The sequence below is a fragment of the Bos mutus genome, chromosome 6, assembly GCF_027580195.1.
Source record: "Bos mutus isolate GX-2022 chromosome 6, NWIPB_WYAK_1.1, whole genome shotgun sequence".
Taxonomy (NCBI): Eukaryota; Metazoa; Chordata; class Mammalia; order Artiodactyla; family Bovidae; genus Bos; species Bos mutus.
The window spans coordinates 25,314,542-25,341,273 of NC_091622.1; the positions used below are offsets into that span (position 1 = coordinate 25,314,542).

The window sequence follows — 26,732 nt, forward strand, 5'->3', positions numbered from 1 at the left end:
GTCACTGTCCACCATGATTTTGAAGCCCAGGAAAATAAAGCCTGTCACTGTTTCCATTTTTTTCCCCATCTATTTGCCATGAAGTGAAAGAACTAGATGTGATGATCTTAGTTTTTTGAAAGCTGGATCTTAAACCTGCTCTTTTATTTCTTGTCTTTTTGATAATAGTCATTCTAACAAGTGTGAGGTGATATCTTACTGTGGTTTTGATTTGCATTTACCTGATGATTAGTAATATCAAGCTCCTTTTCATGTGTCTGTTGGGCATTTGAATGTCTTCTTTGGAAAAATATTTCTTTAGGTTCTCTGAACATTTTTAATCCAGTTGTTTGGTTTTTTCCTATTGAATTGTATGTGTTCTTTATATATTTACTTGGATAGTAAAGCCTCATTAGATAGATTTGCAAATATTTCCTTCCATACAGCAAGTTGTTTTTTTTTTCATTTTATTATTAGTCTCTTTGTTGTGGAGGGTTTATAATTTGATGTAGTCCTACTTGTTTATTTTTAATTTTATTACTTTTTCTTTTGGTGTCAAACACACACATACAAATCATCACCAAGTTCAATGTCAAGGAGATTACTGCCTATGTTTTCTTCTATTTTTATGGTTTCAGGTAAAGGATACTGTTTTCTTTTTCTTTCTGTTAGTTCATTATAACTGTATGTAAATGTAACAGATTTAGGTATATTGATTTTATATCCTACAAATTTACTGTATTTATTCTAACAGTTTTATGATGGAGTCATTAGGGTTTTCTCCATAGACTATCATCTCATTTGCAAATAGTGACAGTTTTACTTCTCCCTTTATAATTTAGATGACTTTTCTTTTTCTTGCCTAATTGCTCTGGCTAGGTCTTCCAATACTATGTTGAATAAAAGTGGCAGGAGTGGGCATCCTTGTCCTGTTTCTCATCTCCAAGGAAATGTTTTCAGAGTTTCACTGCTGAGTATTGTGTCACTGGGTTTGTCATTTGTGGCCTTTATTGAGGTACATTCCCTCTATACCCACTCTGTTGAAAGTTTTTTTTTTTTTTATCATAATTAGATGTTGAATTTTATTAATGTTTTTTCTGCATCTGTTAAGATGTTTATATAATTTTTATCTTGCATTTTGTTAATGTAGTATGTCACATTGATTGATTTTTGAGTGTTGAACCATCCTTGCACCTCTGGAATAAATTTGATTTGATTGTGGTATATGATCCTTTTATATATTGTTGAATTCAGTTTATGAATATTTTGCTGAGGATTTTTGCATCTATGTTTACCAGGGATATTGGCCTGTAATTTCCTTTTCTTGTGGTATCCTTGCCTGATTTTGGTATCAGAGTAATGCTGGCCTCCTAGAATGAGCTTGAAAGTGTTCCTGCTATTTTTAGGGGGAGTTTGAGAAGGATTGGTATTAATGCTTGAATGTTTGGTAGAATTCATCAATGTAGTTGTCTGGTCCTGGACTTTTCTCATAGGGAGATTTGTGATTATTTCTTTTTTCTCGGTATATGATTCCTTTAATGTACAGTTCAATTCGGTTTGCTAATATTCTGTTGAGAATTTTTGTATTCTTTTTCATCAGGTATATTGGCCTGTTTTCTTTCTTTTTTTTTTTTTTTCCCTTGTAGTGTCTTTATCTGGTTTTGGTATCAGGGTAATGTTGGTCTCAGAAAATGAGTTTGAAAGTGTTCCCTCCTCATCAGTTTTTTTAACTTTTCATTTTATATTGGAGTATAGCCAATCAACAGTGCTGTGATAGTTTCAGGTAGACAGCAAAGTGCCCAACATACATATACATGTATCCATTCTCCCCAAACTCCAGGAGGCTTGTGATTATTGATTCAACCTCTTTACTATAATCAGTCTGTTCAGATTTTCTATTTCTTCCTGATTTAGTCCTGGGAGATAGTATGTTTCCCAAAATTTACCCATTTCTTCTAGGTTGATAATTTGGTTGGTATATGAGTATTCTTAGTAGTCTCTCATTATCCTTTGTATTTCTATGTTATTGGTTCTAACTTCTCCTCTTTTATTTATTTGAGCCCTTTCTTGTTTTTTGTAAAGTCTAGCTAAAGGTTTGTCAATTTTGCTTATCTTCTCAAAGTACCAGCTCTTGCCAGATACAGATTCTTTTCAAGTGCATATGGAACATTCTCTAGTATTAACCACATACTAGGGCACAAAACAGGCCTTGACAAATTTAAGAGTATAGAAATTATTTCAAGCATCTTTTCTGACCACAATGGCATGAAATTACATGCCACAGAAAATCAAACACAGAAAAAGAAATGAGAAAAACAAGTACATGGAGACTAAAAAAATCAATGGGTCAAACATGAACTCAAAGAAGAAATTAAAGAATACCTTGAAGCAAATGCCAGTGAAAACACAATCAAACAAAATCTACAGAATGCAACAAAACAGTTCTTATAAAGACATTCATATTGATTCAGTGTCTTTAAAACAAACAAGAAGAGTCTCAAATAAACAACCTAACCCAGTACATAAAGGAATTAGAAAAAAGAACAAACAAAACCTAAAGTCAACAGAAAGAAGGAGGTACAAAAGGTCAGAGAGGTAAAAGGAAAATAAAATAGTGATTTTTTTTTTAATAGAAATAATCAATAAAACCAAGAACTGGTTCTTTGAAAGGGTAAAAAAAATTGACAAACCTCTGGCCAGGCTCACCAAGATTAAGAAAGAGAAGATCCAATTGAACAAAATAAAAAACAAAGAGGAGAAATAATAATAGATACTGTAGAAATAACAAAAAATCGTGAGAGAATACTGTGAACAGTTATAACAATTATATGCTAACAAATTTGGCAACCTCAAAGAAATGGACAACCTCCTAGAAACATATAGCCCACCAAAACTAAATAAAGAACAAATAGGTAATTTGAACAGCCTAATCAGTAGAAGTGAAAAAAGATTGTAATTTTAAAACTCCCTACAAACTAAATTCCAGGACCTGATAGCTTCACTGGGAAATTCTACCAAATGTCAAAGAGGAACTTATACCAATCCTTCTCAAACTCTTCCAAAAGATTGAAGAGGAAGGAATATTCCCAAAGATGTTCTACAAAGCCACCGTCACTCTGATACTAAAACTAGACAAAGACACTACCAAAAAGAAAACTACAGGCCAATATCTTTGATAAATATAGGTGCAAAAATTCTCAACAAAATATTAGCAACAAAATCCAATGACGGATAAGTAAGGTCTTACACCATGACCAAGCTGAATTAATCCTAGGGTCTCAAAAATGGCTCAACATATGCAAATCCATCAATGTGATACACTACCTAAATTAAAAAAGGACAAAAACCACATGGTCATCTCAATAGATACAGAAAAAAGCATTTGACCAAACTAAACATCCATTCATGATAAAAACCATTATGAAAGTGGGTAGATGGAACATATCTCAACATAACAAAATTTATTTATGACAAACCCACAGCCAATACAATACTCAACAGTGAAAAGCTGAAAGCCTTCCTGCTAAAATCTGGAACAAGACAAGGATGCCTACTTTCACCACTTCTCTTCAACATAGTATTGGAAGTCCTAGCCACAGCAATCAGACAAGAAAAAGGTCTAAAAGGTATTCAAATTAGTAGAGAAGAGGTAAAATTTTATCATCAGCAGATGACATGATAATATATACAGAAAACCCTAAAGACTCCACACAAAAGCTACTAGAACTGATAAACTCAGAAAGGTAGCAGGATACACAATTAACATACAGAAATCAGTTGTGTTTCTTTATGCTAATGATGAAATATCAGAAAGGAATATAAGCAGTCTTTTAAAATTGCACCCCCAAAAATAAAATATTTAGGAATAAACCTCACAAGGGAGATGAAAGAATTATATGCTGAGAACTACAAAACATCAATAAAGGAAATTAAAGATGATTCAAAGAAATGGAAAACTATCCTATGCTCTTGGATTGGAAGAATTAATGTTTTTCAAATGGCCATACTTCCCAAAGCAATCTACAAATTAAATGTGATCTCTATTAAATTACCCAAGACATTTTTCACAGAAATAGAACAAATAATACTAAAATTTATTTAGACCCATAAAAAGAGCCAGATTTACCAAAGCAACCTTGAGGAAAAAGAGCAAAGCATGAGGTATAACCCTTCCAGACTTCAGACAATACCACAAGGCTACAGTAGTCAAAAGAGCATGGTATTGGTACAAAAATAGACATACAGATCAATGGAACAGAACAGAGAGCCCAGAAATAAACCCACACACCTATGGACAATTAATTTTTGACAAAGGAGGCAAGAATATACAATGGGGAAAGACAGTCTCTTCAGCAAGTGGTGTTGGCAAAGCTGGACAGCTGCATGCACATCTTCACACTATACACAAAAATAAACTCAAAATGGTTTAAAGGATATCTAAATATAAGACAAGATCCCACAAACTCCTAAAATAGAATGTAGGTGAAACAATCTCCGACACAAATCATACCAATGTTTTCTTTCTTCAGCCTCCCGAGACAAAAACCAAAAATAAACAAATGGGACCTAATCAAACTTACTGTCTTTTGGACAGCAAAGGAAACCATAACAAAACAAAAAGATAGCCCACTGACTGGGAGAAAATATGTGCAAATGATACAGCCAAGAAGGGCTTACTCTAAAATATACAAAGAGCTCATACAATTAAAAAAAAAAAAAAAATTACCCAATCCAAAAATGGGCAGAGAGTTTGACAGACAGAAAACTGGACTTCCCAGACAGAGGATTCAGCATTAAAGAGCAGAATGCAAGCATTTTCAGTCATGTGAGCATTTAATAGTGTTGCTAACCTACAGACTTCACACTGGGAGATGTCTAAGGCCAGGTAGTAGTGACTTCCTTGGATATCGCATGGTTAGCACAAGCTTGCTCTAAGGTAACTAAGCACAAGAACCCAATAATTATTTATTAAACACCTATTGCATACATGCTACTAAATGTCATTGAGAACATAAATGAAATTTAAGAAGGCCCCAGACCAGAAATTTCCAGTAGAGTAAGTAATTGATCTCTATGTCAAATACAGAAAACAACAGGAAAAAAAAAAAAAGGTCCCCTGTATAGCACAAGAGCTCTGCTCTTATGTGGCATCCTGGATAGGAGAAGGGTTTGGGGGAGAATGGATACATGCATATGCATGGCTGAGTCCCTTAGATGTTCACCTAAAATTATCACAACATTGTTAATTGGCTACGCATGCTAAGTCACTTCAATCTCTTTGACCGACTCTTTGTGACCTGTGGATTGTAGCCTGCCCGGCTCCACTGTCCATGGGATTCTCCAGGCAAGAATATAGGCATGAGTTGCTATTTCCTTCTCTAGGGGATCTTCCTGAACCAAGGATCAAACCTGTGTTAATTGGCTATACCCCAACACAAAATTAAAAGTTCAAAGCAAAAAATGTGTCCCATATGACACAAAAGTATTGCTGGTGCTGACAAGATGACTATGAAACAGAGCTAACAAATCTTCATAGAAGGCCCTTTTGACCTCAGTCTCAAGATCTGGGTAGGATTTGAATAGTTTCCATGGTGGCTCAGTTGGTAAAGAATCCACCTGCAATGCAGGAGACCTGGATTCGATTCCTGAATTGGGAGATCCTCTAGAGGAGGGCATGGCAACCCATTCCAGTATCCCTGCCTGGAGAATCCCCATGGACAGAGAAGCCTGGGGGGCTATAGTCCATGTGGTTACAAAGAATTGGACACGACTAAGTGACTTTCACTTTGAATAGACTAAGAGGACAGAAAAGAGAATAAGGAAAATGATGGGTAAGGGTTAAATGAGGGATGGGTTTCTGTTTGGGGTACAAAAATAAAAGCTTTATAAAGAACATAGGTGCTGTATTGGAGAGTAGGAAGGGGTCAGGTGGATGAGAAGGTTAGCATCAGATTGTGAAGGACCTTGTACACCGAACACAAGATCTGGACTTTCTTCTTTCCTTCAGACCCTTCCAAATTGGAAGCAACTTGAAATTGTATGACCACCCTTGCCTCTCTAGTGGATGAATGTTCCTCAGTCCTTTCTCAGCAACTACATAATTAAAGCTTATTTACATGGCAAAGAACTAGTCATGAAATAATTCCCTCAGTGATTCTAGGGAAATGTGTTCTTTTCATTGATTTATCCACATTGACAGAATGTGCTGTGCTGTGCTTAGTCGCTCAGTCATGTCCGAATCTTTGCGACCCCATGGACTGTAGCCCACCAGGCTCCTCTGTCCATGTGGATTCTCCAGGCAAGAATACTGGAGTGGGTTGCCATGCCCTCCTCTAGAGTCTTCCCAACCCAGGGATTGAACCCAGGTCTCCTGTATTGCAGGCGATTCTTTACTGTCTGAGCCAGCGTGGAAGTTTCCTCAATAATTCTAGGGAAATATGTCTTTTTTGTTGATTTATCCACATTGACAGACATTGACAGACACCACATTGACAGACAACCTCGATTAAATGATGGATTGTATGAGGCCTCCAAACGTGGACAGAAGAAAAATCAAAGTCCTATTCTCTGGAAACCATACACATACTGCTTACACTGAACAAAGGGCAGTAGAAATGACCCAGTGAGTATTCTCTGTTCTCCAAGATTATTTAAAGTCTACCTCAAACATTGGCTCCTCTACCAAGCTTCCTGAGCCCTCCACTCAGAATGCCATCTGCTTCTCTGCTTCCAAAGCACTAGTTTATACCCATGATACAGCACTTCCCAGACAGGCTGATACATACAAGACTTGTTGGTCTGCCTGTCTTCCTTCCCATAGATTATAAGCTTCTTTTTATGGATAATCACTGGAGTGAATGTTTATTGAGGGTTGTCCTATCTGACAGCCTCCCTGATAAGTGCTTTAAAAGGATTACCTCATTTGTTCACCCCTCTTTGTGTAGATTAAAAACAGACAAAGATAGTTAATACTTCCAAGTTCACATAGATAGTAAGGATAGGATCTTCCCAAATCTATATCCGTGTTATAACCACTGGCCCATACTGCCTCCTGGCATAGGTAGAGGCCAACTCTTACCCATCTTTGTCACTCTGCTGAACCCACCCGAGTGCCTGGAATGAGGAGGTGTTCAGTCAGTGCTGATTGGTACTGAGTGGAGGAGAAATGCCAGGGACGATGGGACCTCCCTGGTGGTTCAGTGGTTAAGAATACAACTTGCAATGCAGGGGACGTGGGTTCAATTCCTGGTCTAAGATCCCACATGCTCCAGAGCAACTATGAAGCCCAGGTACCACAACTAGAGAGAGCACGCTGCAACGAAAGATCTCGCATGACACAGTGAAGACCCCCGGTGCCACATCTGAGACCCGATGCAGCCTAATTAATTAATTAATATTTTTAAAAGTGAAAGAAATACTGGGGGAGGTGAGCATCTTTGCTGACTGATTGGTGTCTGACTGCTGTGCTGTGAAGAGGAGGAGAGTGCTGGAACAAACGCCAGTCTCTCTACAGATATGTTTTGACAGATAGCAGCTCTACAAGGTGAAATAGAGATTGATATAAAAGAAAGATTGATAATGATTGAATTGAATAGAAATCAACTTAATACTGATGTTCAAGATTAAAAATATCTAAGCAAATTTAATCCCTAAAAATAACCATCATTAAACTGTCCTGGATAAAGATTCAAACCCAGTTCTCCTAAAAGAAGAGGAAGAGGAGGAAGAAAAAGAGAAGAAGAAAAAAAGTTTTACTCTACAGTTTTGATTTCTGAATTTCTTGACTCAAATCTAATCCAGAGAGTAGTCTCCACCCATAAAACAGACCACAAAAAAGAGAGTATGTGGTAAGTTCCAAATGAATTATACAAACAAAAACCCTTTTTAGTGAAAGGTTGTTGCTGAACCACAGAAGACTCCAGGATTCTCCTGAGCTTGAAAGCCAGCCTTCTCTGCCCAGCCCAGTTTCTCACCCAAGTCTTGAGATTCGAGCTTCAATAATTACTAGGGAGAACAAGAGAGAAGCAGTATTAGGGCAAGGCCCTGAGAAAATTAGATAGCAGTTATGAAACCCTTACGAAAGAAAACAAAGAGTTATGAACACGTGATTAGGGGGTTAAGAGAGTTCTTTTGCTAGAAACGCTCCAAGCCTAGAGACATGTAATTATTGAATCTACTTTCAAACTATTCTCTCACACCTACTGACAGCTAAATTACTCACCCCTCATGGCATCTGCGAACTATAAAGGTTTTCATCAAAGAAGCTGTTTCACTGACTTCCTCGAGGGAAGCTTTGAATGACAGTGAATAAATCATGTCTAAGTGATGTGAATCAAGGGCTTCCAGAGTGACCAGCAAAGAACTCACATTTCTTACTCTGCAAGTTAATAAACAATGCCCTTGATGTTTTCTGATCTAATATTTGCCTTAGTATCTATCTCTGCTGCTGCTGCTGCTAAGTTGCTTCAGTCATGTCCGACTCTGTGCGACCCCAGAGATGGCAGCCCACCAGGCTCCCCCGTCCCTGGGATTCTCCAGGCAAGAACACTGGAGTGGGTTGCCATTTCCTTCTCCAATGCATGAAAGTGAAGAGTGAAAGTGAAGTCACGCAGTCGTGTCCGACTCTTCGGGACCCCATGGACTGTAGCCTACCAGGCTCCTCCATCCATGGGATTTTCCAGGCAAGAGTACTGGAGTGGGGTGCCATTGCCTTCTCTGATCTATCTCTTGCAGAAGCCAACTATCAAGCCAAATATCATCCTTATTAACAGGAGCAGCGGCTTCGCCATCATCAGCAGCATTACTCCAAGCCCACATTACACAGTTTCACTTTACCTTGATTGAGCTTAACCCCCTATTTGGAATATGTTACCTACTCTTTTATTTTACATAAAAATGCAGCTAAAGTGAAAGAGTATTAGTGGCTCAGTCGAGTCCAACTCTGTGCAACCCCAGCAGGTTCCTCTGTCCATGGAATTCTCTAGACAAGAATACTGGAGTGGGGTACCATGCCCTTCTCCAGGGATCTTCCCAACCCAGGTATCGAACCCAGGTCTCCTGCATTGCATGTGGACTGTTCACCATCTGAGCCACCAGGGAAGCCCCAAAGAGCCTGTTGCCTCCCCTCCAGGGAACCTCAGTCTCCCAGGTGACAGGCAGGATACTCACCACGATAGTAACAAGGACGGCAAGTCTCATCTGAATCTCATCTCTCATCATTCATAATGACCTCACATTGTCTTTGTCATCGTTTTTGTCATCTATTTGTCTTTGTCATGTCTTTGTCATCACTTATTTCTCAGCTTTTAAACAGTATTTTGTATTATTACTTGTGCTTTTCCATCTTTTCGACTCTTGGAGACCCAGTGTTATATTGGTATCACCTGCATCTGGCAATTCCTGGCATTACTTGATATTCCAGAAATTCTTATTAACTAATTATGAGCTGATCTTTCTCTTAGTTCATTCACCTTTTTTTATAATCACTTCATTGCCTTTTCACCTATTGCTTCTCTTCAAACTGCTTCTCCCCAATAGAGCATCCTTGTCGACACACTCCTGAATCATTCTCTCATATTCCTTGCTATCCTTCACTTTCACATATTTGCCAACCGTTCACCTCTCTGGTTTCCTGATGTTGTCGTGTCATTATGTAATTATTTTTAATTACTCTCAGCACATAAATAGTCCAGTTTCCCCAGGAGCAGATTCAAAGAAGTGATATTCTTTGGGACATTATAAGACACAGAGAAAAACAAGAGACTCCTCATGGACACCTTGGGAAAGGTAAGTGCTACTTTACAAATAGGTCTATATCATCTTTATTAGTTATCCAAAAAGTGCACTTTGAAACAAAACTAAGATACTTTCTCCAGACAGCTTATCAAAGATTTCTGTGGATAATACTCAATGTTTTCCTCCCTATGGAAATTCATGCACCACTGTTAGGAAAGTAAACTGATAGAAACTTACTGGGTGATAGTTTGACAGTGTTGTACTAAATGCCTTAAAAATGTGCCTATCATTTAACAAAGAAATTCATTCCAAGGAAATGATTGTGCTGTTTTTATTTATTTACTTATTCAGTTTCCTAGTACTAGACGTTATGTTCCTTCCAGAGTCATACTCTTAAAAACAATGCTTCATTTTGTCCACATCCTCAACAGCATTTATTGTTTGTAGATTTCTTAATGATGGCCATTCTGACCGCTGTGAGACGGGGTGGGAAATGTGAGGGAGGTTCAAGAGGGAAGGGACATATGTATACTTGTGGCTAATTCATGCTGATGTTTGACAGAAACCAGCACAATATTGTAAACCAATTATGCTCCAATAAAAATTTTTTAAAAATGTTTTAATTAATCTGTTTATAAAATCTTAAAAATGCTGATTGCTGGGTACTAGACTTGAAGTTTTCCCTCCTTTTCCCTTATCTGAGTTTTCCAAGTTTCTACCTTGAGTGTGTACCATTTCTGAAATAGAAGACGTTTTCCATAAAGTATATAATTTTATTTTTTTATTTGAACTTCTTTTGTGGCATTTTTCCCTTTTCTTTGTGTTATAAGACATTATATCTCCTTGATTGATTTCTAAGTTTTTTGAAGACATAGTTTACTCAGCTCATAATGTCTTACAGTTACTAATGCAGTAAACTTGCAAATGAAACACCAGTAAAGTTATGAAGGGCTCTAGTACCACCAGGTATTAAAAAATATCAAAAAGTTATTTACTGAGGTGTCAGTGCAAGAATAGACAGTAAGACAAATTTATGTTTCCAAAAAGAAACTTGTAAATTGAAGAACTTCTATAGTAAAGGTGCTAATTTAAGAATAAATGAAAGAAAAATTCATCAAGAGTTCATGCTGAGACAATTCATTTAGATTCTATAAATTTATATTACACAAAATAATTTGAGGTAGATTTAAGAGTTAAATATTTTAAAATCAAACTATAAAAATCTAGAAAGAGGGTTCAGTTCAGTTACTCAGTCATGTCCACCTCTTCATGACCCCATGAATCGCAGCACGCCAGGCCTCCCTGTCCATCACCAACTCCCGGAGTTCACTCAGACTCACATCCATCGAGTCAGTGATGCCATCCAGCCATCTCATCCTCTGTCATCCCCTTCTTCTCCTACCCCCAATCCCTCCCAGCATCAGAGTCTTTTCCAATGAGTCAACTCTTCGCATGAGGTGGCCAAAGTACTGGAGTTTCAGCTTTAGCATCATTCCTTCCAAAGAAATCCCAGGGCTCATCTCCTTCAGAACGGACTGGTTGGATCTCCTTGCAGTCCAAGGGACTCTCAAGAGTCTTCTCCAACACCACAGTTCAAAAGCATCAATTCTTCGGCACTCAGCCTTCTTCACAGTCCAACTCTCACATCCATACATGACCACAGGAGAAACCATAGCCTTGACTAGCAGGACCTTTGTTGGCAAAGTAATGTCTCTGCTTTTGAATATGCTATCTAGGTTGGACATAACTTTCCTTCCAAGGAGTAAGTGTCTTTTAGTTTCATGGCTGCAGTCACCATCTGCAGTGATTTTGGAGCCCACAAAAATAAAGTCTGACACTGTTTCCCCATCGATTTCCCATGAAGTGATGGGACCGGATGCCATGATCTTCCTTTTCTGAATATTGAGCTTTAAGCCAACTTTTTCACTCTCCACTTTCACTTTCATCAAGAGGCTTTTGAGTTCCTCTTCACTTTCTGCCATAAGGGTGGTGTCATCTGCACATCTGAGGTTATTGATATTTCTCCTGGCAATCTTGATTGCAGCTTGTGTTTCTTCCAGTCCAACGTTTCTCATGATGTACTCTGCATATGTTACATAAGCAGGGTGATAATATACAGCCTTGACGAACTCTTTTTCCTATTTGGAACCAGTCTGTTGTTCCATGTCCAGTTCTAACTGTTGCTTCCTGCCTGCATATAATTTTCTCAAGAGGCAGGTCAGGTGGTCTGGTATTCTCATCTCTTTCAGAATTTTCCACAGTTTATTGTGATCCATACAGTCAAAGTTTTTGGCATAGTCAATAAAGCAGAAATAGATGTTTTTCTGGAACTCTCTTGCTTTTTCCATGATCCAGAGGATGTTGCCAATTTGATCTCTGGTTCCTCTGCCTTTTCTAAAACCAGCTTGAACATCTGGAAGTTCACGGTTCACATATTGCTGAAGCCTGGCTTGGAGAATTTTGACCATTACTTTACTAGCTTGTGAGATGACTGCAATTGTGTGGTAGTTTGAGTGTTCTTTGGCATTGCCTTTCTTTGGGATTGGAATGAAAACTGACCTTTTCCAGTCCTGTGGCCACTGCTGAGTTTTCCAAATTTGCTGGCATATTGAGTGCAGCACTTTCATAGCATCATCTTTCAGGATTTGGAATAGCTCAACTGGAATTCCATCACCTCCACTAGCTTTGTTCGTAGTGATGCTTTCTAAGGCCCACTTGACTTCACATTCCAGGATGTCTGGCTCTAGGTCAGTGATCACACCATTGTGATTATCTGGGTCGTGAAGATCTTTTTTGTACAGTTCTTCTGTGTATTCTTGCCATCTCTTCTTAATATCTTCTGCTTCTGTTAGGTCCATACCATTTCTGTCCTTTATCGAGCCCATCTTTGCATGAAATGTTCCTTTGGTATCTCTGATTTTCTTGAAGAGATCCCTAGTCTTTCCCATTCTGTTGTTTTCCTCTATTTCTTTGCATTGATCGCTGAAGAAGGCTTTCTTATCTCTTCTTGCTATTCTTTGGAACTCTGCATTCAGATGCTTATATCATTCCTTTTCTCCTTTGCTTTTCACGTCTCTTCTTTTCACAGCTATTTGTAAGGCCTCCCCAGACAGCCATTTTGCTTTTTTGCACTTCTTTTCAATGGGGATGGTCTTGATGCCTGTCTCCTGTACAATGTCACGAACCTCATTCCATAGTTCATCAGGCACTCTATCTATCAGATCTCGGCCCTTAAATCTATTTCTCACTTCCACTGTATAATCATAAGGGATTTGATTTAGGTCAGAAAGAGGGTAACAAATATTTATTTGGTCTTTATATGGAGAGAAAGTGAAGGACAGGGAAGCCTGGTGCACTGACGTTCACATGGTCGCAAAGAGCCAGACACGACTGAGTGACTGAACAACATCAACAATGGAGAGAATTCTCAAACCATGGAAATGGACTAAATAATAAAGGAAAACATACTTTTATGAATCAAAATGTTAATGTGTGTTCAGTTCAGTTCAGTTGCTCAGTCGTGTATATGCACATATAGCTTCATAAAAAATTAAAGGTCGAAAATCAAGAAGGAAAAATCATGTATGACAAGATAGTGGACAACCAGTCACTCATTTAATGCACAAATAGGTCAAATGATAGTAAAAAAGTACCAAGATGCCAGTGGATACTTACATAAAATATAGGACCAAACATTCCACAAAAAGAAGAAAATATGTATAACTCACATAAACATAAAAAGTTTCAACATTCTTAAAATTAAAAAATACTAATAAAAAGAAATAGCTTTTTCCGACAGTCACTTTGTTTTTAATGAGTACAGTCAATGCTAATGAGAGTGGGAAAAATGATGACAGATACTGTTTTACAGTTCTAGGAGTTGTGCAAAATCATTCAAATTTTCTGTAGAATTACTTAGAAATCAGTTTCACTCTAACCATGTCTCTATCCTTCCCCTAGTAATTTTTGCTTAAGGGAACCAGGCAAGTCAAAATTATAAACAATATATAATAGTCAAAACAATGGAAATGATTTAGTTGCTGATTAAGAATATTTGGATATATTCAAATGATGAAATATAAAACAGCTATTTAAAATTATAAAGCATTTTGAAATCACGAGAAAACATTTTAGAACAAGCAAACAGTAAATGTTCAATATATCGTGGCTTTCACTGGCTAAAACAAAACAAACAAAAAACCCTAAAATGCAAAACTGCTTATATGACATGATCTCTACTGTATAAAAATATTTTAAGAGACTCAAAAGAAATATGATAAAATTTTACCAGCTTATGTCTGAAATTGCAATGATCTCTTTTCTTTTTGTGTGTGATTTTCTTATTGTTACAAATTAGCAAGTAAGTGTCATTTGTATGATCAGAAGTTAAATGTTATCGCTAAATGATGTCATCTTATTGTCCTTGTATCAACAGACAATCACATGCCTGGCAGCCATTGCCTGGAAAACAAACTCTTCTCTTTCACTTGAGGAAGTGCAGGTTGAGCCACCAAAGGCTGGGGAAGGTCGTATTAAGGTAAATTTAAATCTTTGAACTTGTGAAGGCAAGTGTAAGGAAATCTTATTTCATGTATCAAAGCTGTTCCCAGTGTTCCCGCACTCCCACTACTGATACTGAAACAATTAGTCAGTATCCCTGCCTGTATGCTTTCTGGATGAATTCCTGGCAGAGGAGTAATACAGAGGCTATGGTACAGGAAATGTTTCACTTCTATGATCAATATAAGTGGATTGAGTCTATCCACAGACAAGAAAACTTAGGCTATTAACTGAGAAGGTTTAAAACTTCTCAATGCCAATTAAATTTTGCAACAGTTAAACACATTTTATATTATTAACTTAATGTTTTCAATATGCTAGTTTAAAATCTATTTTCCCAGAGGACTGGGAAAACATTCCACAATACTGGGTTTAAAATTTTGGGTTTCTCAATGGTGGTGCTATGGATACGTGGTCAAAAATCCTTCATTGGATAGAACAGACTCTCATATTGCAAAACTAGTTGATGACATAAGGTGTACAGAGTAGATTTCAAAAAGCCTAGTTTATTTCCAGATCTGAACATGCACCATGAGAGTGGGTGAGTCATTTTAAGTCTTTGAGTCTTCCTCTCCACATCTTTAAATTAGGGGTAATTAGAAGGCAATGGCAACCCACTCCAGTACTCTTGCCTGGCAAATCCAATGGACAGAGGAGCCTGGTGGGCTGCAGTCCATGGGGTCGCTAGGAGTCAGACACGACTAGACGACTTCACTTCCACTTTTCACTTTCATGCATTGGAGAAGGAAACGGCAACCCACTCCAGTGTTCTTGCCTGGAGAATCCCAGGGACGGGGGAACCTGGTGGGCTGCCGTCTCTGGGGTCGCACAGAGTCGGACACGACTGAAGCGACTTAGCAGCAGACCTGCCCTGTGTTTCTCTGAATATTATTATAGGGATCAAATGAGGTCATTCATGTAAAAAAAATTATTCATAATAAGTCTCAGACAGAAGAAAAATTCCAAACTAATTTATCCTTGCCCCTTAATTCTTACCCAGATGATATCTACAGGGATCTGTGGTTCTGACGATCATGCTATAAAAGGAATAATCCCACTGAAGTATCCCTTCATCCCAGGCCATGAAGGAGCTGGAATTGTGGAGAGTATTGGCGAAGGAGTGAGCTCAGTGAAACCAGGTAGGAAATGGGCCACAAAAACCTCTGCACAAACAACCCACCACCAAAATGTATTAACATATTTACAGGAGAAATAAGTTGATTTGCCTCTAAATTGTTTTACCTAATCACATATTGTGGTAATAAATATATCCAGTGATTCCAAGAGTCACACAGTTTTTCTGCTGCCAGTGCTAGCAATCCAGAGTAGCAGTGGCTGAGATAAGCCACAGCAATAGGACCAGTGTACTTTTAAGTAGATTAAAATCTCCTTAGGAGCAGGGGCTGCTTCTTTATTTTTCAAATAGACAATAAAACTATATTATAAACATTAAACTTTCTAAGTGACTAGGTTTTAATTGTTACTGAAACTAAAAGAAATTATAATTACATGACACAATAGAAGTGTTAGCTAATATGAAAATGGCAATCATATTGCAATATAAATGTGTCAAATCAATATAAACTTACAATTTTGTTTGTCAAATATATGTCAGCGAAAACTTTTTTCTAATGAATTATTTGTCAGCAGAAAGGGAAATTTTATAATCTGGCAAGTTAATTTATTCTGACATAACTGCAGAAGAATTCACTGTTTCCTTTTTTATTGAAATACAGTTGACACACACACACAATACTATGCTAAAGGAATTCCTTAGCAGTCCAGTGGTTAGGACTCCATGCTGTCCTGCCAACAGCCTGGGTTCAATGCCTGACTGGGGAATTAAGATCCTATCAGTTCGGTTCAGTCGCTCAGTCATGTCTAATATTTTGGGACTCCGTGGCCTACAGCACTCCAGGCTTCCCTGTCCATCTCCAACTCCCAGAGCTTGCTCAAATTCATGTCCATCGAATTCATGCCATCCAACCATTTCATCCTCTGCCATCCAACCATGTCATCTTCTGATGTTCCCTTCTCCTCTTTCCTTCAATCTTTCCCATCATCAGGGGCTTATCCAATGAGTCAGTTCTTTGCATTAAGTGGCCAAAGTATTGGCCACAGCTTCAGCATCAGTTTTCCAATGAATATTCAGGACTGATTTCCTTTAGAATTGATTGGTTTGATCTCCTTGCAGTCCAAGGAACTCTCAAGAGTCTTCTCCAACACCACAGTTCAAAAGCATCAATTCTTTGGCACTCAACTTTCCTTATAGCCCAACTATCACATCCATATGTGACTACTGGAAAAACCATAGCCTTGACTAGATGGACTTTGTTGACAAAGTAATGTCTCTGCTTTTTAATATGCTGTCAAGATGGGTCGGAGCGTTTCTTCCAAGGAGCAAGCATCTTTTAATTTCATGGCTGCAGTCACCATCTGCAGTGATTTTGGAGCCCAAAAAAATAAAGTCTGTCACTATTTCCATTGTTTCTCCACCTATTTGTCAAGAAATGATGGGACCAGATGCCATGATCTGAGTTTTGGAATTCTGAGCTTTAAGTCCGCTTTTTTCATTTTTCTCTTTCTCTGTCATTAAGAGGCTCTTTAGTTCCTCTTCACTTTCTGCCATAAGGGTGGAATCATCTGTGTATCTGAGGTTATTTATATTTCTCCCGGCATCTTGATTCCAGCTTGTGCTTCATCCAACCTGGCATTTCACATGATGTACTCTGCATTTAAATTAAATAAGCAGGGTGACAATATACAGCCTTGATGTACTTCTTTCCTGATTTGGAACCAGTCCATTATTCCATGTCCAGTTCTAACTGTTGCTTCCTGACCTGCATACAGATTTCTCAGGAGGCAGGTAAGGTAGTTTGGTATTCCCATCTCTCTAAGAATTTCACATAGTTTCTTGTGATCTATACAGTCAAAGGTTTTGGCATAGTCAATAAAGCAGAAGTAGATGTTTTTCTGGAATTCTCTTGCTTTTTCTATAATCCAACAAATGTTGGCATTTTGATCTCTGGTTCCTCAGCCTTTTCTAAATCCAGCTTGAGCATCTGGAAGTTCATGGTTCATGCACTATTGAAGCGTGGCTTGGAGAATTTTGAACATTACTTTGCTAGTGTGTGAGATGAGTACAATTGTACGGTAGTTTGAACATTCTTTGTGTGTGTGTGTGTGTGTGTGTGTATATGCATATAATGCTAGTTTCAGGTGTGTTGCAGAGTGGTTAGATATTTGCAGACATTATGAAATGATTGCCATGATAAGTCTAGTAATCATCTATCCCCAAAAAAGTTATTTCAGTATTACTGATCATATTGCTTATGCTGGTATATTACAGCCCCACAGCTTATTTATTTCATAACTTGAGATCTGTACTTCTTAATCCCCATCACCTCTTTTGTCCTCTCATTCCCTCCCCTCTGGCAACCTCTCTGCATCTATGAATCTGTTTTCATCTTGTTTTGTTTTGTGTTTTAGATTGCACATATATGTGAGATGACATGGTATTTGCTTTTCTCTGTCAGACTTCTTTCACTTAGCCTGCCTGTGTGTGCTCATTCGCTCAGTATTATCTGACTCTTTGTGACCCTGTGGACTGTAGCCTGCCAGACTCCTCTGTCCATGGAGTTTTCCAGGCAAGAATACTGGAGCAGGTTGCCATTTCCTCCTCCAGAGAATCTTCCCGACCCAGGGATCAAACCTGTGTCTCTTGTACCTCCTAAATCAGTAGGCACATTCTTTACCGCTGCATCACCTGGGACAACAGCATTTAGCATAACACCCTCTAAATTTATCCATGTTATTACACAAGACAAGATTTCATTTTTTATAGCTGAATAATATTCCCCTGGGTGTATGTATATATATGTGTGTATATATATATATATATATATATACACGCACACATATGCATAGTATATATACACTCCACATCTTTATCTATTTGTCAATCAGTGGGCACTTAAGTTGCTTTGATACCTTGGCTATTACAAATAATGCTACAATAAGTCTTGGTGTTCATGTATCTTTTTGAATTAATTGTTTTCTTTGAGTAAATACCCAAGAGTGAAATTGCTGGATCACATGGAAATTCTATTTTTAATTTTTTGAGGAACCTCCACATTGTTTTCCATAGTTTCTGCACCAATTTACATTCCTACCAACAGTGCATGAGGGCTCCCTTTTCTCCACATCCTCACCAACACTTATTTGTTGTCTTTTTGATAGTAGTCATTCTGACAGGTGTGAGGTGGTATCTCACTGTGGTTTTAATTTGCTTTTCCCTGATGAGTGGTAACGTTCAGCACTTTTTCGTGTGTCTGTTGGCCATCTGTATATGCCTTCTCTGGGAAAATGTCTCTTCAGGTTCTCTGTCCATTTTTTAAATCAGGTCGCTTGTTTTCCTGATGTTAAGTTCATTGTTGTATAAGCTTATTGAATATATTGTGTGTGTGTGTTATTACGTTGTCATGTCCAACTCTTTTCAACCCCTTGGACAATAGCCCTCCAGGCTCCTCTGTCCACGGAATTCTCCAGGCAAGAATACTGGAGTGGATAACCATTCTCTTCTTCAGGGGATCTTCCCAACCCAGGGATGGAACTTGGGTCTCCTGCATTGCAGGCAGATTCTTTACCATCTGAGCCATCAGGGAAGCCCAAATATTGTATATAAGTCCCTTATCAGAGAGTGAAGTCACTCAGTCGTGTCCGACTCTTTGTGACCCCATGGACTGTAGCCCACCAGGCTCCTCTGTCCATGGGATTTTCCAGGCAAGAGTACTGGAGTGAGTTGCCACTTCCTTCTCCAGAGGATCGGATATTCTCGACCCAGGGATCGAACCCAGGTCTCCCGCACTGTAGGCAGATGCTTTATCATCTTGGCCACCAGGAAAGTCCCTTATCAGATATATTGCTTGCAAATATCTTCTCCCATTCAGTAGGCGTGCCTTTTCATTTTGTTTATATAGTTTCCTTAGCTGTGCCTGAGTCTTTTAGTCCAATGTAGTCCCACTGGCTTGTTTTTTGAGGGCCAACTCTCTCTCTCTCTCTCTCTCTATATATATATATAGTGTCCCCCACATACTTAGTATAGTGCCTGTTCAGGTTTGGAATGCATTGAATGTTTGACGAATGAATGTTCTGATCAAGTAGAATGTATTAATAGAACTTTGTTGACAGGATGATAATGATATTTCAAAGAATCAAATAAGTAAACACTCTTCCCCAGGCATATCGCAAGGGACCTTGACACAGCCATTCTTGGCACATCTGAAATGGTCAGAGTAAATAAGAGGAATCACACATGTGAAGAGTCCACAGAACCTCACAGCTTGGAACCAGGCACACAATGAGATTTAAGAAAGGGCATGCGGTCAGGACATTCACAAAGCTATCGTCAGGGTATTCATTTTGCAAACAATGATGGAGTACCTGCCATGCTTGACACTAGGCCTAGGAGGAGGGACAGAAGTAAAAAGACACAGTCTTCTCCACATCGCCAAGAAGATAATGCCAATAGTTAGTGAGCTAACTCCTCTTTAACTAAACAAATCCCAGTGAAAGTTTTGTGGAAAATGATGAATATTTGAGGGACAGGATAAGGCAGCAGAATTTGAGCTTCTCCTGATTTTGAGATCCAGTATCTTTGGAATTTTTTAGGGCCAGTGAAGTTAAGATGTTCCTTATCTAAACTTACAAGAGACTTTTTAAAATAATTATTTATCTGGCTGCACCGGGTCTTAGCTGTGGCATGGAGGATTTTTAGTTGTGGCATGGGGGATCTAGTTCCCTGACCAGGGATCAAATCTGACCACGACTGTCTGCATTGAAAGTGTGGAGTCTTAGCCACTGGACCACCAGGGAAGTCTCATAAACTCAAAGAGATTTTTAAAAGATTACAAATACATGTAAGAACCATACACATGTTTAGGGACAAGGTAGTAGACCTTTGACAAGGCTTTGTACAGTTTTATAAGTCTGTGATGACTGTGTTCATTAATTCTCTTCACCTTCCCAACCTGTAACCCTAGGTCCCAGGAGGGTTAAATTTTGGACCCACACATAATCAGTATGCACTCTAAAACTGTGCAACCTAAAAACTACCCTCTGTAGTAAGCGCTCCAGAAGCAGCCTCTCTCTGCAGAAAGAAACCTATTCGTTTTACTCTTAGAACTGAGAATATCCTGAACCACAGTCCCCTGAAGAAAACATGTCACAGACCTGCTGTGGGTCCCTGTGTCATCGTGGGGCAAGCAGGCTCCATAGAAAGGTTTCTGCTGCTATCCAGCTTCAGGCAGGTAACAACCGCTGCAGACTTAAATCTCTCAAAGGAAAACCAAAAGGTTAGAGTAGATGACATCTCTAAGGGTCATTCCCAGTTTTATTTATTTCCAGAGTAAAAGCAGGCCTACAATTATCTATCCAGCAAGGAATATCCCCATATTTCCATCATTTGCCCAAAATAATAATGGAATTTCTGAAACCAGGTTATAGGATTTTCCCTCCAAAATAGCTATGGGGTATGTTATATTTGTCATAATCTGTCCACAGCAAGTTATCAAATCATTCAATAAAATTTCTATCACCGCACTATTGTGTTTCAATAATATTTTAAACTAATGTTTTTGGTTTTTTCTTCCTATATATAGGAGATAAAGTCCTCACACTCATTGTTCCACAGTGTAGAGAATGCAGTGCCTGCTTGAATCCCAAGGGAAACTTCTGTGAGAAGCAAGAGTTAGTAGATTTGTCCATCTTTTGTTTATCTTTTCACTTTTTATTAAATCGCTTATATTGTGCAAGCACTGACCTGGAGCTAAAGGTGTTCATTTCTCTCTTTACAACTCTGTGTGTCTGGGTTGCTGCTGTGCCTGTCTGTGTCACTGCTGAACAGCATTCTACCCTCTTCTGGATTAATGCTGGATGGCACAAGCAGGTTCACCTGCAAAGGAGAAAAGATCTATCATTCTTTCCGCACAAGTACATTCTCCGAATATACTGTTGTGCCTGAGATTTCGGTGGTAAAAATTGATGCTGCTGCTCCCATGGATAAGATTTGTGTCATAAGCTGTGAGGTGCCTACAGGATATGGGGCTGCTGTTCACTCGGCCAAGGTGAGGAAAATAGCTGTATTAGTATGTTATAGTGATCTGCCGAGAAAACATAAAAACAAGACCAAAACAGTCCAAATGTTTCAACTGGGGTCAATAGTTCCAAAAGCCTCAATGGTGGTTTTTGTTTGTTTTCTTAATTATACAAGTGTCCAGATTTGATTCCTAACACACACATGACTTGTGAATTTGTAGGTCACTCCTGGTTCTACCTGTGTGGTCTTTGGACTTGGAGGAATCGGCTCAGCTATTGTCATGGGCTGTAAAGCCTTTGGTGCTTCTAGAATCATTGGAGTTGATATCAACGAGGAAAAATTTCCTCGGGCACGAGCATTAGGGGTCACAGATTGTCTCAACCCTTCAAATCTCAAGAAGCCCGTCCAGGAGGCAGTCAAGGAAATGACAGGCATCGGTGTTGACTTTGCCTTTGAGGCCATCGGACTCGCAGAAACCATGGTGTGTGGGTCTGGGTCACAGTGAGTAGAAGCAGACCAGCACAATTAAGTGAATATTATAATAAAGTTAGTCAAGTAATTTTTTGGTTTTCCACCACATATACTATACTGTAGTCTATTAGTATGCAATAGCATTTTGTCTAAGAAAAAACAATGTACACACCTTAATTTTAAAATACTTAATTGCTAAAATACGCTAATCATCTGAGCCTTCAGTGACAGTCATTGTCTTTTTGTTTTTTTATCTCAGTTTTATTTATTTATTTATTGTTTTACTTTACAATATATCTTTTTGTAATAGTAAGAGAGATCACTGATTACATATCACAATAAGAAATATAATAATAGTGAAAATGTTTGAGATACTGTGAGAATTACCAAATGTGACACAGACAAAAAGGAAGCAAATGCTGTTGGAAAAAATGTGCTGATAGACTTACTCAACACAGGGTTGCCACAAACCTTCAATCTGTAAAAAACACAATATCTGAAAAATGCAAAGCACAGTAAAACGAATTGTGTCTATAGATGCTTGCTTAGTGGGTGGGGACACACTAAGTATAAAACTTCCCTGAACATATGTTTTGGACCTGTGGACCCCAAACCTAAAAATGGAATTTATAGTCACTCTAAAATATCCATCTTAAAAATAAAAGCAACATATACTTTAAAGATATGACACTATAATATATGAAGTTTAAACAAGCACTATTTCCTTTCCTGTAGTCCTAGCTCTTTGTCCACGAACATGTTTTTATATTTAAGTATCAACATTATGTAATTCACATATGATATTCATGTGTGTTCTGTATCAGAACCATTCATTATTTGAAAAATGAGCCTATGCACCAGTATGTTAAGTTCAGGGAGAATAAGGTAGACCCTAGACTCAGAACTGACAGGGTAGAGGAAAGAATTAGGCATTCGATTCACTTCAGCGTGTATCTAATGTACATGGTTAAAGGGTGAAGGAAGTAGATGCAGTGATGTAACAGGAAAGAGACATAGGCAAAATGCAGGAAGGGGCGAGATAGAAGGTTAAGAACCAGAAAAGGAAGCAAATAGATTGACGTGAAGTATACTCCACACCCTTAAAAAACTGGGTTTTTTAAAATGAAGCTTCACACACACATATGTATATATATTTGCTTTTATTAAATATAAACGAACTGAACAGAGTTATACAAGTGAGAAGGTCAGGCAAAGAATAATAGTATGTGTGGTCTTTGAGGTGGTGGGTAATTTTATTAAATAAACACACAGTACTTTGTGCCAGATAACGTTCTAAATGTTTTAATCACTTAAGCCTTGTAACAAATCTATGACATAGTTGGTATTCTTCTTCTTTTTACAAATAAACAGACATATGGAGGTTAAGTAACTTGCCTAAAGTCACACTGCGGCAGGGTCTGTGCTCTTTACCACTAAACTCTGCTGCTGCTGCTGCTAAGTCGCTTCAGTCGTGTCTGACTCTGTGCGACCCCATAGATGGCAGCCCACCAGGCTCCCCCGTCCCTGGGATTCTCCAGGCAAAAACACTGGAGTGGGTTGCCATTTCCTTCTCCAATACATGAAAGTGAAAAGTGAAAGTGAACTCGCTCAGTCGTGTCTGACTCTGTGCGACCCCATAGACAGCAGCCTACCGGGCTCCTCCGTCCATGGGATTTTCCAGGCAAGAGTACTGGAGTGGGGTGCCATTGCCTTCTCCACCACTAAACTCTACTGGTTCTCTAATGAGATTCCATCACTGGCAGTGTTGAAGTTGAGCTCAAAGTAAGTAGCATCTGCCTAGGAAGAGGTCTGAAATCTAGGAACTCCACAATTCCTTCCAACACTGCAGATAGTTGTTCCTTATGTGTGGGCATCTACTTATGGTCATTATTTTCATTATCAGGTTGCTGCTTGGGACTCCTGCCACGTGAGCCATGGTGTCTGCATAATCATTGGAGTGTCTCCACCAAATTCAAAGTTTTCCCTTTCTGCTCAAACAGTTTCCACTGGTCGGACACTGAAGGGTGTGTGTTTAGGAGGTAAGTCAGTTGTTTATGCTTTCACAAAATCTCTTTCAACTTTGTAGAAACGTAATTCAAAAATTTTCTCCTTTGGAAAACAGACCTATAATGGTATAAGTTTTCAAAGACTTCTCCAATGAATTGGTATATTTTGCAGATTAGTTAATTAAATAGGTTTTTTTTTTTTTTTACATTTAAATAAAAAATTTTAAATAGTTTCTGGGTTTTCCTACAAAATAGTTTCTGGGTTTCCCCAGTGTTTGGAATAATCCAGCCAAGTTCAGTTCTGCACTGGTGGACTCAAAGTTTGTTGTGCTATTTTAACAGTGAGGCTTTCTGGATAATTACAGGCACCAACTTGGTATTTGGCACTGATATTTGTCTTTCCATAGGAGCCCTTATTTCTGAGCAGTACTGACCAATAGCTTTACTTAATTAATATTCCCATCTCCATCCATTGCTCTGATCAAAAGTTCCCATGCCATCTCAATGTGTGTGAATAGAGAGATGAGGAAATCGTTGTATAATGTTAAACCCTGGAGGTGGGCTGGAGACTCTACTTTATTTTTAATTAGTTTTTAACCCAATAACATGTGAATATCAACCCAATTTTTTTTCCAAAGGTGTTCTAGGTAACAGAACTGTCTGTAGCAGCCACACTTAGCAACAAAAGCCAACAACTTCTGATGTACAAATGAACTCATCAGTGGCAAATTTTCAGAATACTTTACCCATCTCCACAGCTTACTTATTTTTCTTTTGGTTAGTTTGATATTTCTCAAATCTTATTACAATAGCCTTTTTATTTTGCAGATTATAAAACCAAAGACTGTTTTCCCCAACTAGTGACTGCTTACCTACAAAATAAAATTAATATAGATCCATTAATAACCCATCAGTTGCCTTTTGACCAGCTCCACAAAGCTTTCGAGTTGTATCATGCTGGAAAAACGTGAGTGTTTTCTTTGATGAACTTCTTTACCCTGAACTCACAGAAAAAATGACTTTTCAAACATTCCTAAGTGGTTTTGTGAAAAAAAGATGGCTACTTGAAGACCTTCTTTCATATACTGTATCCTATTTCCTATTGTCACAAGGATAAGAAAAGGTTTTATCTGCAAGTTCCTCTTTGGGAAAGACCTGTATTAACCTATCTCAAAGAAATGTTTGAGGAGTTGGTATAACACTAAGCACCAGTCTACTCCACAATGGTCAATTATGCAATAGTTTTCTGGTTAGAGAAATGATCTAGAATACATGAGTTGACATTATTGGCATGATAAAATCTTACAAGGATCTTCGAGGCAAAGGTTCAGACTCTACCCAGGGCACAAAGCTTTTCTACATCATTTCTTGACAAATGTCAATCTGCTCCAGCTAGCATACCTTTAGGGATGAAGTGTTTATTCAGTGTGTTCATTTATATACTCAATGCATATTGAGTGATGGTACACTCTTTGCCAGGACTGTCCTGAGTGCTGGAGACAGTGGAGAGCAAGTAACAAGGAGTAAATGAGGAATTACTTCTGTGATGAATTCTTTGACTTTCTAATTCTGGTTCTTAAGAACATCTCTCTTTCCTAGTCTCTCCCCACTTCTCTACCTATATCGTTTGCTTGTTTTATGATTTCTTTTTATTTTAAGATAGGCATTTAAATTTTAGCCTGCTATATACCTTGTTGGTTTAGACCTAGCATGTCAGCCCATTTACATCAAGAATGAAGAGTCAAGAAAACTCATCTAAAATTATAGAAACAAATAATAGAGGAGGGGAATGGATCTAGCAGGTAGTAGACACACTACAAACAGAAAGGAACTAAGGAACCCATTTATTCTTCCCTAATTAGACATGGGATTAGATTCTAGGATTGATGGAAGCTGATCATAAGCTGTAGCAGAGGGTTTGGATGTCTTTGTGATTATGTAGCCAGAAGAAATGGTGCTCAAAGCTGGGGTCTTCCTGTTATAGCTGATTTCAAGTCCTGTTTTCACCCCATCCTGTATTTCTTATAGGTAAACTAGATGAAGGTGGAGTGGGGTGGGGATAGGCAACTCAGTTTTTCAATACAGTATGTAATTGCTTTGCTGACATCACTGTTTCTCAAGGAATTTAATGGCTTTATTATTACACTTCTATGTTTCAGGATCCGCTGTGTTCTGCTGTTCTGAGATCCCAAATAATGAAAAGTGCAAGGATATCCTTGGGGAGTTTATTCCTTTCCTGTTTCATCTCCCTGATTGTTCCAGTGCAGTGAAAAGAGCCGCAAAAATATGGAAATGCAGTGTGATTATAAAAATGAAACAAGTGCACCTTGAATTTAATTCTAATAAAATAGCCTCTTAGAGAATAGATGTTATATAATTCATTTTGTGACATTAAAAAAAGGGATGGTGGGATTTGATTGATAACATTTGTGATATGTCCATCAACCCAACTAATCTCTGTCATCGGTGCATGAAAGTTGTCCCTGAGTTATCCCTTATTCCTGTTCTCAATATACAGATTTCTCTGTATCTTTCACACCAATCCAGGGTTTACATGATGATTTTGCTGTTTCTACAACACATGGGGTCTCGTACATTCTTGAAAGGCTCTCTCAGGACACAGTGAGCCATTTTCCATCCTGGGGTCTTCATACCATCCTATGCCTACAATGCCCATGACACGCTGAGGCACAGTTCCCATCTGTGTTTTCAAACATAAAAGCATAGCTGGGAAATCTTGCCACCTGCACCCCGAGGAAGCATGTATAGGACTCTTTAAGAGAAACTCACCTACGACCTCATAACTTCCTTTTCAAGTCTTTTTCTCTTCACAAAACAAATATAATTATTTCCTCACTAAGGCTGGGAGATTGGGAGAAGGATAA

The 26,732-nt window shown here is 38.4% G+C and overlaps 1 protein-coding gene across 1 annotated transcript; it reads left to right on the forward strand.

Annotated features, from left to right (window-relative positions):
• Positions 1-9,660: 9,660 nt before the first annotated feature.
• Positions 9,661-26,141, forward strand: LOC102284515 (alcohol dehydrogenase 1). The gene is made up of 9 exons (XM_005898812.2): positions 9,661-9,765; positions 14,150-14,251; positions 15,275-15,413; positions 20,934-21,021; positions 21,179-21,398; positions 21,591-21,851; positions 23,745-23,880; positions 24,676-24,814; positions 26,007-26,141. The coding sequence occupies exons 1-9, from the start codon at positions 9,748-9,750 to the stop codon at positions 26,029-26,031; spliced, it is 1,128 nt and encodes a 375-aa protein (XP_005898874.1). The 5' UTR covers positions 9,661-9,747; the 3' UTR covers positions 26,032-26,141.
• The last annotated feature ends 591 nt before the right edge of the window (positions 26,142-26,732 follow it).